This window comes from Bicyclus anynana, chromosome 6, assembly GCF_947172395.1.
Source record: "Bicyclus anynana chromosome 6, ilBicAnyn1.1, whole genome shotgun sequence".
NCBI lineage: Eukaryota > Metazoa > Arthropoda > Insecta > Lepidoptera > Nymphalidae > Bicyclus > Bicyclus anynana.
In genome coordinates, this window is record NC_069088.1 from 14,609,063 (window position 1) to 14,623,486 (window position 14,424).

The 14,424-nt window shown below is 33.6% G+C and overlaps 3 protein-coding genes across 5 annotated transcripts; all 3 read right to left on the minus strand.

Moving 5' to 3' along the window:
• Nucleotides 1-1,388: 1,388 nt before the first annotated feature.
• LOC112055715 (TBC1 domain family member 5 homolog A-like) lies at nt 1,389-3,526 on the minus strand. Its single transcript, XM_052882205.1, has 3 exons — nt 3,507-3,526; nt 2,080-3,075; nt 1,389-1,536 (listed from the first exon to the last, which is right to left on the minus strand). Exons 1-3 carry the CDS (start codon nt 3,524-3,526, stop codon nt 1,389-1,391), a joined length of 1,164 nt encoding a protein of 387 aa, XP_052738165.1.
• On the minus strand, nt 3,472-8,044 carry LOC112057223 (uncharacterized). The gene is made up of 5 exons (XM_024097717.2): nt 7,230-8,044; nt 6,756-6,818; nt 6,069-6,131; nt 4,823-4,912; nt 3,472-3,718 (listed from the first exon to the last, which is right to left on the minus strand). The coding sequence occupies exons 1-5, from the start codon at nt 7,289-7,291 to the stop codon at nt 3,556-3,558; spliced, it is 441 nt and encodes a 146-aa protein (XP_023953485.2). The 5' UTR covers nt 7,292-8,044; the 3' UTR covers nt 3,472-3,555.
• A 393-nt stretch (nt 8,045-8,437) lies between these two features.
• On the minus strand, nt 8,438-14,001 carry LOC112055713 (uncharacterized protein DDB_G0290685). 3 transcript variants are annotated; one of them, XM_052882091.1, is made up of 7 exons: nt 13,844-14,000; nt 13,301-13,345; nt 13,103-13,168; nt 12,652-12,957; nt 8,938-9,584; nt 8,775-8,901; nt 8,438-8,617 (listed from the first exon to the last, which is right to left on the minus strand). In XM_052882091.1, exons 1-7 carry the CDS (start codon nt 13,906-13,908, stop codon nt 8,539-8,541), a joined length of 1,335 nt encoding a protein of 444 aa, XP_052738051.1. In that variant the 5' UTR covers nt 13,909-14,000; the 3' UTR covers nt 8,438-8,538. The 3 variants fall into 3 exon arrangements, with proteins under 3 accessions (XP_052738051.1, XP_052738050.1, XP_023951668.2); XM_052882090.1 differs by having other exon boundaries at nt 8,438-8,614; nt 8,775-9,584; nt 13,844-14,001; XM_024095900.2 differs by having other exon boundaries at nt 8,775-9,584; nt 13,844-14,001.
• Between the last annotated feature and the right edge of the window lie 423 nt (nt 14,002-14,424).

Consider the following 14,424-nt stretch of genomic DNA (forward strand, 5'->3'; position numbering starts at 1 on the left):
GGGAAGCTTCGGCCGTTGCTAGTTACCGCCCTAACGGCAAAGACGTACCGCTAAGTGATTGAGCGTGAAACCGAAATGGGTGTAGTTTTTCATCCTTCGCCTAACAAGTTAGTCCGTCTCCATATTAGATTGCATGATCACTTACCATCATGAGATTGCAGTCAAGGGCTAACTTGTAAAGAATAAAAAGAAATAGGCGAACGCGAACAATAAGGAGCAAAGGTTTGATTGTTTGCATTGAAATTGGCTCTGAAACTACTTGATTGATTAGACAAACTCTTTCACCATTAGAATTCTACATCATCCCTGATTAACATAGGCTACCTATATTATATGTTCCCACGTAAATGATCTACGCAAGTGAAACCGCGTGGCGTCTGGTAGTATAATAATAATTTTATTTGTTAACTAGCGGACGCCCGCGACTTCGTCCGCGTGGAAATCAATGTAAACTTTCAAACCCTATTTCACCACTCTAGGGGTTGAATTTTAATTTTTTTTAATAACAATATATTTCGTATTTTTAAATATGAAGGACCTTCCAAACAAACTTTCAACTCCTATTTCACCTCCTTCTTATTTTATTTTCGCAATAAAAAGTATCCTATAACCTTCTTCGTATTATGGTCGCAAACTGTGCCAAGTTTCATTTGAATTCATTCAATTTTTTCAGCGTGATGCTCGGTCAACAAAAAATACGGACAGACAGACAAGAAATCGAAAAAAATATTTTTGGCTTCAGTATCGATTGTATAATGCCCTTCATTAAAATTTTTTAAAATATATTCAATGTACAGAATTTGAGCTGTTACAGTTTTATTATAAGTACAGATAGAAAATAACGGGAATTTTTAATTGCCATTAACCACAAACCTGGGAATTCGAATGATTATTTTATTCTCTATGAAATATTTGTGTATTATCAGTTCGTATTAGATAATGTGTGTAATTTAAAGTGTTAAAGGTATGTACATAGATACTGTTTATAAGGTATGTACATAGATAATTATAATAAAATTTATGAAAAATGAATTTTTATCATAATTTTCTTTGGTTATTTTTTTTGTATATTTTGACAGCTATTTTAATATTCAGTCACAATCAATTTTATAGTTAAATAATGATAATTAAATTCAGCACAGCAATTCTTAATTATTGACTGATATAAATTGTGTAACGCCTGATTAAAAAATAAACATATTCTGTGAAACTATATGAAGTTTGTTAAACAGTACACAAGTTCAAAAACTAAACAACTCTGTTTTAAATATCGCAAAATTAAAAACTTATTAAATATTTGAAATATTTATTCTTTATTATAATATCTATTTTTATTATTAAATATTTTTACTGGTATAGTAATGAAATGTAGGTAAGTTATCTAGTAATCAGCCCTGTCGAATAGGAGGGGGACGGATAGCAGGAATAGATTTTTTATATCGTGCTAGGTGAACTTCATTCCTGTTGTAGAGCCCATTGCCGATGTTATTGTGGATAGTGCACCCAACGCAATGTATCATTTTGTCAGTCTCATGTCTGTAAGAAATACATTGATTATAGTTATAGGTACACAAAAAATCTTACACTTAAAACAAAACATCAAAACATCGTCTCTTATTCGGTTCAATGTTGAGCACGAGTCTCCTCTCAGCATAGATCCACGAGTACTATTTTTTTTTTTTTTGTGTAGAAAATATACCCCCAAGTGATTTTCTGCCGATTTTCTGCCGGAAAAGTAAAACCATGTTTTAAAAATCTGTAGTTTGGTAAAAGAGAAAAAGTATATAACCTCTTATAAGTTATCTAAACCTAAAATTTTTAGTATATTATGTACCTACTATATAACTAAACTAAACATAACATTTAATTAATAGGTTTTATAATAATACTAGCGGACCCGGTCAAGCAAGGAAGAACATGAAGTTGCTTGCACACGTCAGAATAGAAGTTCGAAATTTCACCTTCCTTCAACCTTCCAATATTATCACATTAAATAAATCGTAATTTCATCATTATCGAACAATACGTCGTCCGTCGGGTATATTAGAATGATATAAAATTAAAGTATTTTTTATTTACCTGATGCCGTTTCTACCCAGACTTAAATATATTCCATGGCCCCTATGATCGTTGTTATCGTAGTTAAAGTTATTTCTTTGGTACCCTTCACGACTTCTGAACCCACCACCATTATATTGGTCATCACCTTCATATCCTCCACGACCTCTAGATTCTTTTCCATCACGATCAATGTCTTCTCCTTCACCAAATCCGTATTCATTACTATTGTGACCATTACCATTTAGATATGCTTTACTATATCCATTTCTATTGCCGTTATACTTTATGTCACTATCTTGATTTCCTTCATAATTGTTATTGTCTCTTTCACCGAGTCTGTATCCGTCACTATCCCAGAGAAATTCTTTGCTGTCTCTGTTTTCTTCACCATCACGACTTTTGACACTACCTTTGTATCTTTCATAAATACCTGTGTCTCCTGCAGCAAATCTGTATCCATCATTTTTCTCGTCGACGCTACCGTGGTATACTTTACTTTTTCTATTTCCTTCACTGTCATAGTTTTTGACTTCATATTGATATCCTTCAACATTACCGGTTTCTATGTCGTCAGTATTATTGTCATCACGGTCATGACGATTATTTCTATAAATTGCGTCATCACTAGTTATGCTATCGCCTGAGGATCTTTCGCGATCTATATAGCCATCTATATCACGGCTAAAGTCACTTATTTGATGCCCATTACCATTTCTGTATTCTTTACTATCATAAATTTCTCCAACACTTTCGAATCTTTGACGATATCTGTTTTCAGACGATTCGGGTCCATATTGACTATAACTACTATCTTGATATCTATCACCACTTCTGTATCCATCACTGAAATAATTATTGTCGTTATTCTCTTGGTATGCTTCGTGATATTTGAGTTCTTCGCCGTTACGGTTATCGTTACCATCTTGATTACCAGAATTATATTCCCTATTATTTATATTATATCCCTCATTTTCTCTTGAAACTTCGTCAGATCTTTCGGTATGATACCTATGTCTATAAAGAATATTGTATTAAATAAATAATTTGTAAGTAAGATTTTTTTTACGAAAAATCGGTCAAAGATTGAGAGTCAGAGAGTCTGCGGTAGCCAGAATTTCGTAATTTTATTAAAACTTGACTTTAATATTAAAATTTGAAAAACAATTGTATATTGACCGTTAAAATCTGTTATTACTTATAGCCAATATAAACTAAACTTCTGTGCTTAGTGTGTCTGATGCATAACTTCAGAGCTTAGTATGTCTAATAGGGTTCCGTAGTCAACAAAAATTTTATTTTTTAGGGTACCTGCAAGTAAAGTGGGAATGATTTTTTTTCAATCCTTTATCTCATTCTGTGGAGTATCGTTACATATAAAGATTATAATAGGGTCTTGAAAAAATCTTAAGAAATTAAACAACTTTGTTAATTCGCAAAATGAAAACTTATTCAATATTTTAAACATTTATTATTGGTAAGTAAGTTCTCTAGTAATCAGCCCTGTCGAATGGGAGGGGGACGGGTTGGACGGACGGGACGAGCAGGGATGGATTTTTTATATCGTGCTAGGTGAACTTCATTCCTGTTGTAGAGCCCGTTGCCGATGTTATTGTGGATAGTGCACCCGACGCAGTATATAATTTTGTCCGTCTCAGACCTGAGAGAAAAATATTGATGCTTAGTATTTGCGTTATCAAGTATCAATATTAATTTGGGTAAACAGTGCATGTATGCCTCAATAAAATGCTCTACCAATTCACTAACTTTGACGTATGTTAGAGAACATAATACGAAGACATCCAGTACCTACTGGTTGTCAGTAGTCGTAATACCTAGTAGTAGACAGTCAGTCAGTCGTGGATATCATAAAGTAGGTAGATGACATTTCCCAGTTGACATTGATTTTTGTTAACGATGAACTTTACGGAATACGAATAATGCTTACTACTTAGGTTAGTAAATTGGACATTACGGACTACCACAGGACTACTGTAGCCAATTGCTTGGACTGGAGTTTAGATTTTTGTGATGTGGTGGTGGTGGAATATATCAGGTTTCAAGAGTCCAGACCTTCAACCGTCCAAGTACAAAAGCGTATGTCTTTTAATATTTTTCTCGGCATAATATAAAAAATCATGTCTCGAGTCGCCAGTCACTCAAAAGTAAATAGGCATCTTCTTCAATGTATTATCGCGTAATGTCGAGCATAGTTGCAGCCAAGCGTTAGCCTATAAAATGTAAAAAAAGATTCTTATAACCTTCGTAAGGGTACAACAACGTTAAGATTTTTAAGAGAAGCTAACGGTTTGGCAACATGAGATATGATTCCTCTGATATTTTGTACAAAGTGTCAAAAAACTTCTTGGAATATTGAAGATTAGTAGCCTTAAAACCTTATCTATGGTAGGAGCTTGGGCTAATAAACTTCTAGTCTACCTGACGACTCCGCACCGGAATGCGATGATAGTCGACCCCCTACTAGGTGAACTGACGACACCAAGCGTGTTGCAGGGAGCCGCTGGATGCTGGTGACTTGAGACCGTTTTATTTGGAAGTCCATGCAAGAGGCCTATGTCCAGAGGTGGACGTCCATTGGCTGTTGACGATGATGGTGATGATGATGATGATGATGATGATGATGATGATGATGATGATGATGATGATGATGATGATGATGATGATGATGATGATGATGATGATGATGATGATGATGATGATGACAATCGCAGACTCTCGGTCTATTACGGTATGGCAAAATTACCTGACTGTAATACCCATATTATAGCCGCTGTCCTCACTATGATTGGGATAGTCTTCCACGTGACCACCATCGCGATTTCCCCATAGACGTCTGAAATTTAAAATCGTAATAATTACAGGGATACTTTCGCTTTATGTTTTTAAATATTTTAATATCGTAGTAGTCGTCGTCATCAACCCATATTCAGCTCACTGACGAGCTCGAGTCTCCTCTCAGAATGAGAGAGGTTAGGCCAACCACGCTGGCCCAATGCGGATTGGCAGACTTCACACACGCAGAGAATTAAGATAATTCTCTGGTATGCAGGTTTCCTCACGATGTTTTCCTTCACCGATTGAGACACGTGATATTTAATTTCTTAAAATGCACACAAGTGAAAAGTTGGAGGTGCATGCCCCGGACCGGATTCGAACCCACACCCTCCGGAATCGGAGGCAGAGGTCATATCCACTGGGCTATCACAAGCTTTTTTTTATACATTGTAATATGTAGTACAAAATGTTGATAGCCGTTATAGCAAAAGTTATGTTCCATGATTACTGGAATCAAATTTTATAATTATAATTAGTTTTTTATAATGGTATGATGAGCCCTATTAGATTCGGTTACATTAGATGATACTAATATAAATAGTTTTAAGCTTTCAGTGTTGAGGAGAAACACCGACACCTTGTAGATAATGTTAAAAACATATGGTGTATACTCTAAAAATCCTAGCCAGTATAGTAGCTGCGCGCAGTGTGACCTTTGGTTATGAATTCGGCCATGGTTTTTTAGACAACTTAACCTATCTACTCTGAATTTAATCATTAACAACTCATATTCGGCTCACTATTAAGCACGAGTCTCTTCTCAGAGTTAAGTTAATTAAGTAGGTTGGGCAAATAGTCCACCACACTAGACCAATGCGGATTGGCAGACTTAACACACGTGGAGATTTAAGAAAATTCATAGGTATGTAGGTTTCCTCACGATGTTTTGCCTTCCCCGTTTAAGACATTATTAGTATAGTATTAACACATGATATTTAATTTCTTTAAATGTTTACTGTACTTCTTAAAATGTAACTAAAACCTACACCCTCTGAATCAATGATAAATGAACATTAACTGGGCTATAACAAAATTTAATTTAAAAAAAATCCATTCCATTCATTATACAGATACGTAGAGTCCTTTCTAATCTCTAATATCTATACTATGATAGCTTCGTAGTCTTTGAATATAAACAGATATCAATATGGTACCTTCCACCAACGTTGCTCTGAAAGCCGCCCGTGCCTCCAGCAAAAGTCAGACCACCGTCATCACTGAAAAATAAATCACCAAATCAAGCTTCTGTTGTTGATTCCTGGATCGCGCTGTGAAGTATTGAGATTCTTCTTCCGAAAAAAATATAGAGAAATCTTCAGTAAATTCTCAGTTCAGAATTGGTAAAGCTATTTCAATTATCAATCCAATCCAAAACAATTCTGAACTGAGAATTTCTCTGAAGTCGGCAACGGCCTTTATGTATTATATTATTCTCACAATTCTCACTTTAATGTTTTATTTATTCTAAAAATCTAATTATTTTTGAAGCTCTTTCTAATCCTGGCAAGCAGATTCTAATCCTAATCAGCATTGTAGCTGATCGCGGCGTGACTGTTGGTAATGATATTTTGGGTAGGAATTTTTAGTCAACCAACTCGCTATACATACTCAGAGGCACAATTATCCACCCTCTTTAATATGACGCGAGTATATTAAAGTGAGCGGATAATTGCGCCCCTGAGAATGTATAGCGAGTTTTAAACATAGGTACTAAATTTATGTGAAAATATATTCATCCATTAGTAAATGGATAGGTCGTTTTAATTCGAATCCTCTATTTTTATTATTTTCCTTTTAATTTGGGTACATCCTTGAATGGAAAAAGATTAAGGAAACGTTACCTTCCACCAACGTTGCTGTCGAAGCCGCCCTGACCACCAGCAAATATCAGTCCACCGTCATCACTAAAAAAAAATCACCAAATCATGCTCCTGTTATTGAATGTATGGTTGGGAAGGGAAATATTGAGATTTTTCTTAATAGAAGAGAAAAAAAAAGCTATTTCAACGTCCACCACCTTTGCCTTCATTATTCCAGGACTCTCCTCTTAAAGGAGAGGGGAAAGGTGTGAATAAGAACATTGTTGGAAAAATAGTAAACCACATTAGTCGGTGGTTCACGGTGCTTTTTGTAATTGATGATATGGACTTTTCCAAGTTATTTTAAATTTATTTGTTGTACAATATATTCACGACATAATAGTAGATTTTTGTGATATAACAATAAACATACCAGGGATACCTACCTAAATATTTGACGGACATATATCTTTTACGTTAAACCCTACGACATTCTAAACAAAATTTAACACTTACGTAGGAATACAGTAGGTTGTAGTAATTGCAACACAAAAAACAAAAAACAGGCCAAAACACATCTTGACGATTAACTTTATTTTTCACTGTACTACTCGAATTTCTCTACGCAGATGATATTTTAATTAAAATAGTATTTATACTGTTGAGTTGTACTTATTATTTTACTTGTCTTCTTTGATATAGTGTACAACTGATAACAAAGGTTAATGCGATATTGACTTGAGTCGCAAGCGTGAATATAGACCGTTTCAATGTACCTACTAAATATTGGTTTTGAATAATAAGAGAAATTATCATACTTTTCACACGGAAATGCGAATTCGCAATTGACTCCAAATCTCTTAAGGATGCTTCGGAGTTGTTGACCCTACCGGCAAAGATGTACCGTCAAGCGATTTAGCGTTCCGGTACGATGTCGTGTAGAAACCGAAAGGGGTCTGGATTTTCATCCACCTCCTGACAAGTTAGCCTGCTTTCATCTTATCTTAGGTCGCGTCATGAATTACCAGCACGTGAGATTGTAGGCTTCAAGGATCCAGACCCTCAACTACCTAAGTATAAAGTATGATTTTATTATATTTTTATCGGCATAATATGAGAAATGATATCCCCATTCGCTCGACACTTGGCTTAATCGCAACCTTTCTCTAGAAACCCTTGAAGTTTCAAATTAAACAGTGTTTTTCTAAGGTTTGTTGCGAAACTAAGTGACTGGCGACTGAGAATATAATTTCTCATATTATGCTTAGGAAAACATAAAAAAACACTATACTTGGACGATTAAGGGTCTGCATCCTTAAAACCTTCTACCTCCCAAAGTCACCACGATCCAAACTCCATAATTGGCTACCATACTTACTTGTGGTAGGTTGAGCTGACAAACTGCTTTTATGAAACGACGAAGGTCTGAGGTCACAGGCTCTTAGGCTGTTAACCCCTAAATGCACAACGAGGGGTGTTATAAGTTTATCGCTACATGTGTATGTAATGAAAACAACTGAACACTTTTTTGACCCCGTTCACACATTGTAACACTATTTAAACTTTTCAGTAATTATAGAAAGAGTTTTGGAACTTCCTAAATTAATAAAATAATTGCTAAATTTACTGTTACACTATTTAATTGATTGAAAATATTTTGGTATGCAAATACTCTTCTTTAAAGATAACAATTGGTAAATGGTAACTATTAAAAATCACTAAACTAAAAAAGGAACACCACGCATTTTAAAACTTTTTCTTAAAAACTAGCTTATATTGAATTTTGCTTAAATTAATTAGTTGCACCCTTCAAAGTCGATAGAACTCAGTCTAAATAAACAATGTTTTTATTTCCTGTACCGTTTCCTATATTCATAAAACTTCCTTGGGTCCAGGCTGGTCTTCTGAAAAAAAAATAAGTATTAAGCAAGGCAATTCGTTTGTGACTCACGGCAAGTACTGAACCGGTTTGACAAAAATTTTGAACGAAGATAGACTTTACCCCACAAAAACTAAATTGGAATCTAGAATAATAATAATTATTATATGATAAGTACACACCTGCTGCTGAAGTTTTGGTTTCTGTCACCAACTTGTCCGTTGTTACCACGTATACCCCAATATTGTGTTCTGTCTCTGTTACTTGCTTGAACCCAGTTTGGAGTTCTGGCACCATTGCCTGCTTGACCTATATTTTGATATCTATCATTGTTACCAGCTTGACCTATATTTTGATTTCTAACACCGTTGCCTGCTTGGCCCATATTTTGATTTCTGTCATTGTTGCCTGTTTGACCCGTATTTTGAGTTCTGTCACTTTCGCCAGCTTGATGCATATTTTGATTCCTGCCACTATTGCCTAATTGATCCATTCTTTGAGTTCTATCATGGTCGACAGCTTGTATCATATTTTGGCTTCTGCCACTGTCTGCTTGATCCATGTTATGAGTTCTGTCACTGTTACTAGTTTGACCCATATTTTGATATCTGATAAAGTTGTCTACTTGACCCATATTTTGAGATCTGTGATTGTTGCTAGTTGGATCCATATTTTGAGTTCCACCACTGCTGCCAATTTCGCCTATATTTTGAGTTCTGTCATTTTTGCCAGCTTGACCTATATTTTGATTTCTACCACCGTTTCTTGCTTGACCCATATTTTGGACTCTTGAATACCTAAAGTTTCTGTTACCTGCATAGTTTTTGTTACCGTTTAGTCTCCAAAACCTGTATATGGGGCTTGAACCACCATTCATGCTTTCACGACGGAAGTCACGGTCCCCGCTTTGATATCTATTACCATACTGAAAACTTCCTTGGTTATCGTAGTTGTAGCTATAATCTTGTCGCCAATTACCAAAAACATTGTTTCTGTAAAGATAAAAATATTCAATTTACTGATACGACAAGTGATTTTGAAAGAGCAAGGAAACAATCTGTAATGTTTTCAACTAAACGAGGCTCATGTGGTTATTTTGGATCAGACCGAACAAACAAATATTGTTTGACAACGTCAGAAAGAGGATAAAGATTTTAGCTGTTAATGAATTCATCAGAATTGTAATGGTGACATAAACTATTAAACTTCCTAACGGCACCCGCAAAAAAAATAAATTTACTTCTACCAATTATCCTTATATTTCAAACGATTTACATAAAAACTTGATATTCTAGGTATATATTTTGACCTTCCGCAGGCATCATTCTATATGTTTGTTAAAATATCATGACCTATAGTGGTTTTTGAGTTTATCGCGAAGAGACATACACACAGCGCACGGAGGATTAATTTGTATAAATTCTGCATACAAGAAGTAATTCCTAATTTTAATGCTGTTGAAGCTTTGTGTACTGATAACTGCAGTTACTTTCTAAGTACTTAGAGAGGAAGGAGATAAAACAATGTTAACTCTCAGAGGAGGAAAAGTATGTTCCTCTTCAGGAAAAGTTTAAAGAAATAGGCATTTTAACAGTAGCCTGTCAGTATATATATAACAGTATAGTTTATGTAAGACAAAATATTAATTTGTACAAACGAAAAGGAGATCTAAACCCACGTCTTACTAGACACGGGCATAAGTTAGTTATTTCTGCATATCGTCTCCAAAGAGTTAAAAAATCTTTTGTGGGTTTAGGTGTACTCTTATATAACAAGATCCCCAAGACTGTGATGGACTTGCCAATGCACAACTTTAAGCAATGTGTTAAAAAACATTTACTTAGTCGAGGTTACTACACTATTGATGAGTTCCTTAACGACAAAGGTGCTTGGAGGCCATTGGATCAGCTTCCACCTTCACACAGGAAATAAAACTATAAGAAATTGTAATTTAATTGTTATCAAATGTAAATTGTAATACTGTATGACTTTTTCAAAAGAGCAACTGTTGAGTTTCTTGCCGGTATCTTCTCAGCAGAACCTGCCTTCCGAACCGGTGGTAGAATCTTTACAAATAGTCAACTGACGTGTCAAAAGTGCTTGTAAACTGAGCCTACTTGAAATAAATGAATTTTGAATTTTGAATTTGAATTTGAAGGAAGTACAATATCTTACGATAGACATTTTTTCGCATCTGTATTTAGGCTGTATTTATCAGGGTAACAAAAGCTGCTCTTTATACATTTTTAACATTTTATTATTTCAAGCGGACGCCCGCGACTTCGTTCGCGTGGTATAAATTTATGTAAACTTTTAACCCCTATTTCACCATTCTATTTATATTTTCGCATGTTTAATACATAATAAATAGTCCACTAATCTTTTTACAAAAATTGAATGGTTATTAATGGGTAGAAGTTTTCTTAGTATAAATCGTTTTTTTTTTTTGAAATTTTTGATTTAGAAAAATTTGGAATGAAATTATTTTGAGTATTTCTTAAAAATGTAACGTAAAAAATTAAGGACTTTCCATACAAATTTTCAACCCCTGTTTCACTGATTTAATTTTCGTGACTAAAAGTATTCTATAAACATATTTATGGTCATGTAAAAATCCTCCCGTCCAATTAGGCAGAAAAACTGTTGGATACGATAGTTCGAATGAGACGTTCTAATTAATGGCCACTCGGTGTTAGTCCGACCCCTTAACTGTAGAGGCCTTCAGCTATCAATACAGCTTTGAAGCTATATTGCACTTAGTAATCTATGTAGCAAATATTTCAAAATATTGTTTTTAAAATTCACTTGTATGAGTTACTATATATTATTGCTGGTGTGGATATTTTTATCATAACCAAGATCTCGCCTGTTTCTAGAAAGGTAGATTTATGTCATACGGGTAAAATATAAAATGTTTTTTTTTTAAATAAAAATAGTGATTTGACTATTAAAAAAAATTGGCTGTCTGTAAAGTCGGGTTACTAACGATAGTTGAACGTGATAACGCCATAAGAAAATCTGATGGAATGGGCGCATTTTTCAAAAGAAAATGTCCGTTTTTCTAAAATACTATTAAATCTTCATAGATCAAAATATACTTTATTTCTTGTAAAATAAAATGGCAACCCTAGAGCGAAGGAACGACGCATGACGTAATTTTTTTTCGAGTGTGCAGCCAGCTCTATTTAATTATAAGACGTTGTCACGTCAAAAGTTAAAACGACGAAATAGGAGCAGATGTATTGTTTGGAATACTTTATTTTAAAATTTAAATAATAATCTGAATTAGTAACGTATTTATATTTTGATGAATAGATCATCCTTACTTAATTTTTACGAGATTACTTTACATTTCACATTAATTATTTATTTTAATTAACATTTAATAATAATACTTATTATAAATTAATTTATGATCGATGGTAAAGGGTATAATTTTACAACTTTTATAACTTATACATTTAATTTTGATATTATTTTATTTAGTATCACAACTACAAAACTCTTAAAAGCGTTCCTTAAAAAAATTATTCTCCGTGTATGAATACTCTATTGCTATTACTGGAACCGTTTCCAATATTATTCATTCTGCATCTCCTGCAACTGTGTTTGGGTTTAAATTCATGCGAATCATCTCCACTTTCACTATCCTCCTCACGTCTGAAAAACAATTTAACCATTATGTTTTTTACTTTACTTTACTTTTTTATTTTTCGATGTTATTTTGTTAGCACAAGTTTTAAATTATTAGTCAACATAAATTGGATTTTTTTTTAGATATGGCGCTAGGTTTTATTGGATTTAGTTAGATAAAACCGTTTGTAAAGTACCGATTGTAAACATATTTTGCAATGGTAATAATGAGTAAGAATTAAAAATGCAAGCTAATGAAAAATGATGATGAATGTGTTAGATATGATTATCTTCTTTTACTTATTATTTATTAACTTGACTGTGTATTTAAGTTTCCTTCATTACTTTTAATATGCCTCAACATCAAACTTTCATCTTAAGCTGATAGAACAGCTTTCATTTAATAATTTACTGAAGAAGTTTTACCTGTTGCCATCACCGTTTTGGTTCCGTCTTCCACTTGGCTTTCCTCGGCTTGGTGGATATCTATGGTTATCTACATCCCCGGAATCATCATTGTTTTTGAAGCCCCCTTGAGGTCCGTAGTTTCCTTGGTTTCCACGACCACCTTGAAATCCTTGACCACCTTGAAATCCACGACTACCTTGGAATCCGCGACCACCTTGTTCTTCATCTTGTTTGTCACCATCTTGTTCTACATCAGCTCCATCATTGTCTTGATTATCATCACCATTTTGATCACCACGGCTTACGCTTTTGTAACCATTATCACTGCAACAAAACAAATATTTAGAAATTTACCTTAGTTTTCATATTTTTGTAGATATTTCTATAGTTATTGTGTTTTCCGCGATTAATATTTTCCTAATATGTTAATAGGTAATTTTTAAGCAAATCAGAAACAATTATATTATACCTTTCGACTTCAGTATTTCCACCATTTACATCAAATACTTCGACACCAAAATCGTCTTGATTGTTGCTGGAACACAAAATGATTTTTTTTAAATAATTATTGATGATTGCAATATATAGTTATTGTCATAGTAACCAGAAAAAATGCTAATATTTAACGAAAGACATATACAGGAAAATAAATAAAAACAAAACACACCTCGTTTCAGTTTTTCCACGTGTTCTTCTCGGACTGTTTTTATACCTGTAAAGAAAAATGTAATTAGTTTTACACTTTATAATTTCGAATACTCGTTGATTTGACAGACATTTTTAGTTTATAGAATGATCATTATCTAACTATAAATAAATTATGAATTGAATAAGTTGTAATCATAAAATAGATTTGGTACATGAGCATGAAGTAAAATATTTCAATCAATTGTCTGTCTTCAAAACACGTAAGTATACCAATAAGTAATAACATAATGTATTTTTTACCAATGTGCAAAGAAAATATGTCAACAGAAAACAAAATTTCAATTGAAAATATTACCATAGAAAATCTTACACCGGATAAGATATTCATCAAAAAATTACACACTGCATCCCAAGTCGTGTTATTTGATTTCTATCTCGTATCTCTAAAATTTTATTTGTCAGATTACCAAACTATCTATGCAAATTTTATATTTATGAGATAAATATCATGCAGTTTCATATGAGTGATATCATAAAGACAGACATAGATAACATAACTTACCAAGGGGCAGCTTCTATTATTGTTATTGTTATAACTACGCAGATAAGAAAGAACAGAGGCTTCATTTTGCGTCTGTTCAGTCGACTCTACGTTTACCTACTGACAACAAGGGCAGTAAAAAGCACTCATTTTATAATAACCTCTGATGATAAAGCCGGTTTAAGTTTACACGACTACAAGTAAACACGTAACCGCTGATGAACAACAATAACGATATTTATTTCGAATCATATTGTCCTCATAAATTAATAACATACTTAATTACCTAGTCATGTATATTATTATTCTAAATATTAAAGGAATAGTCTTATGAAAATATAATTTAAGTCTTAAGTCTTAGATTCATTGCAACCTTTTAAATCTTCATAGGTCTCTAACGAAGGGTTGGTATGACGTTATTGTGTCTAATGACTGTGGACACTATTTCTTATGTTTCATAATATGACAATCGGAAGATTTGGCCCCTGAGACTTGCTATCTCTTAACGCCATCGTGATTAAACTCCATAGTTACATTGTATACTCTCCATTGTAAAGAAAGACCTTCAGTTTTCAAGTTACACTTGTAAAAATTAATATGTA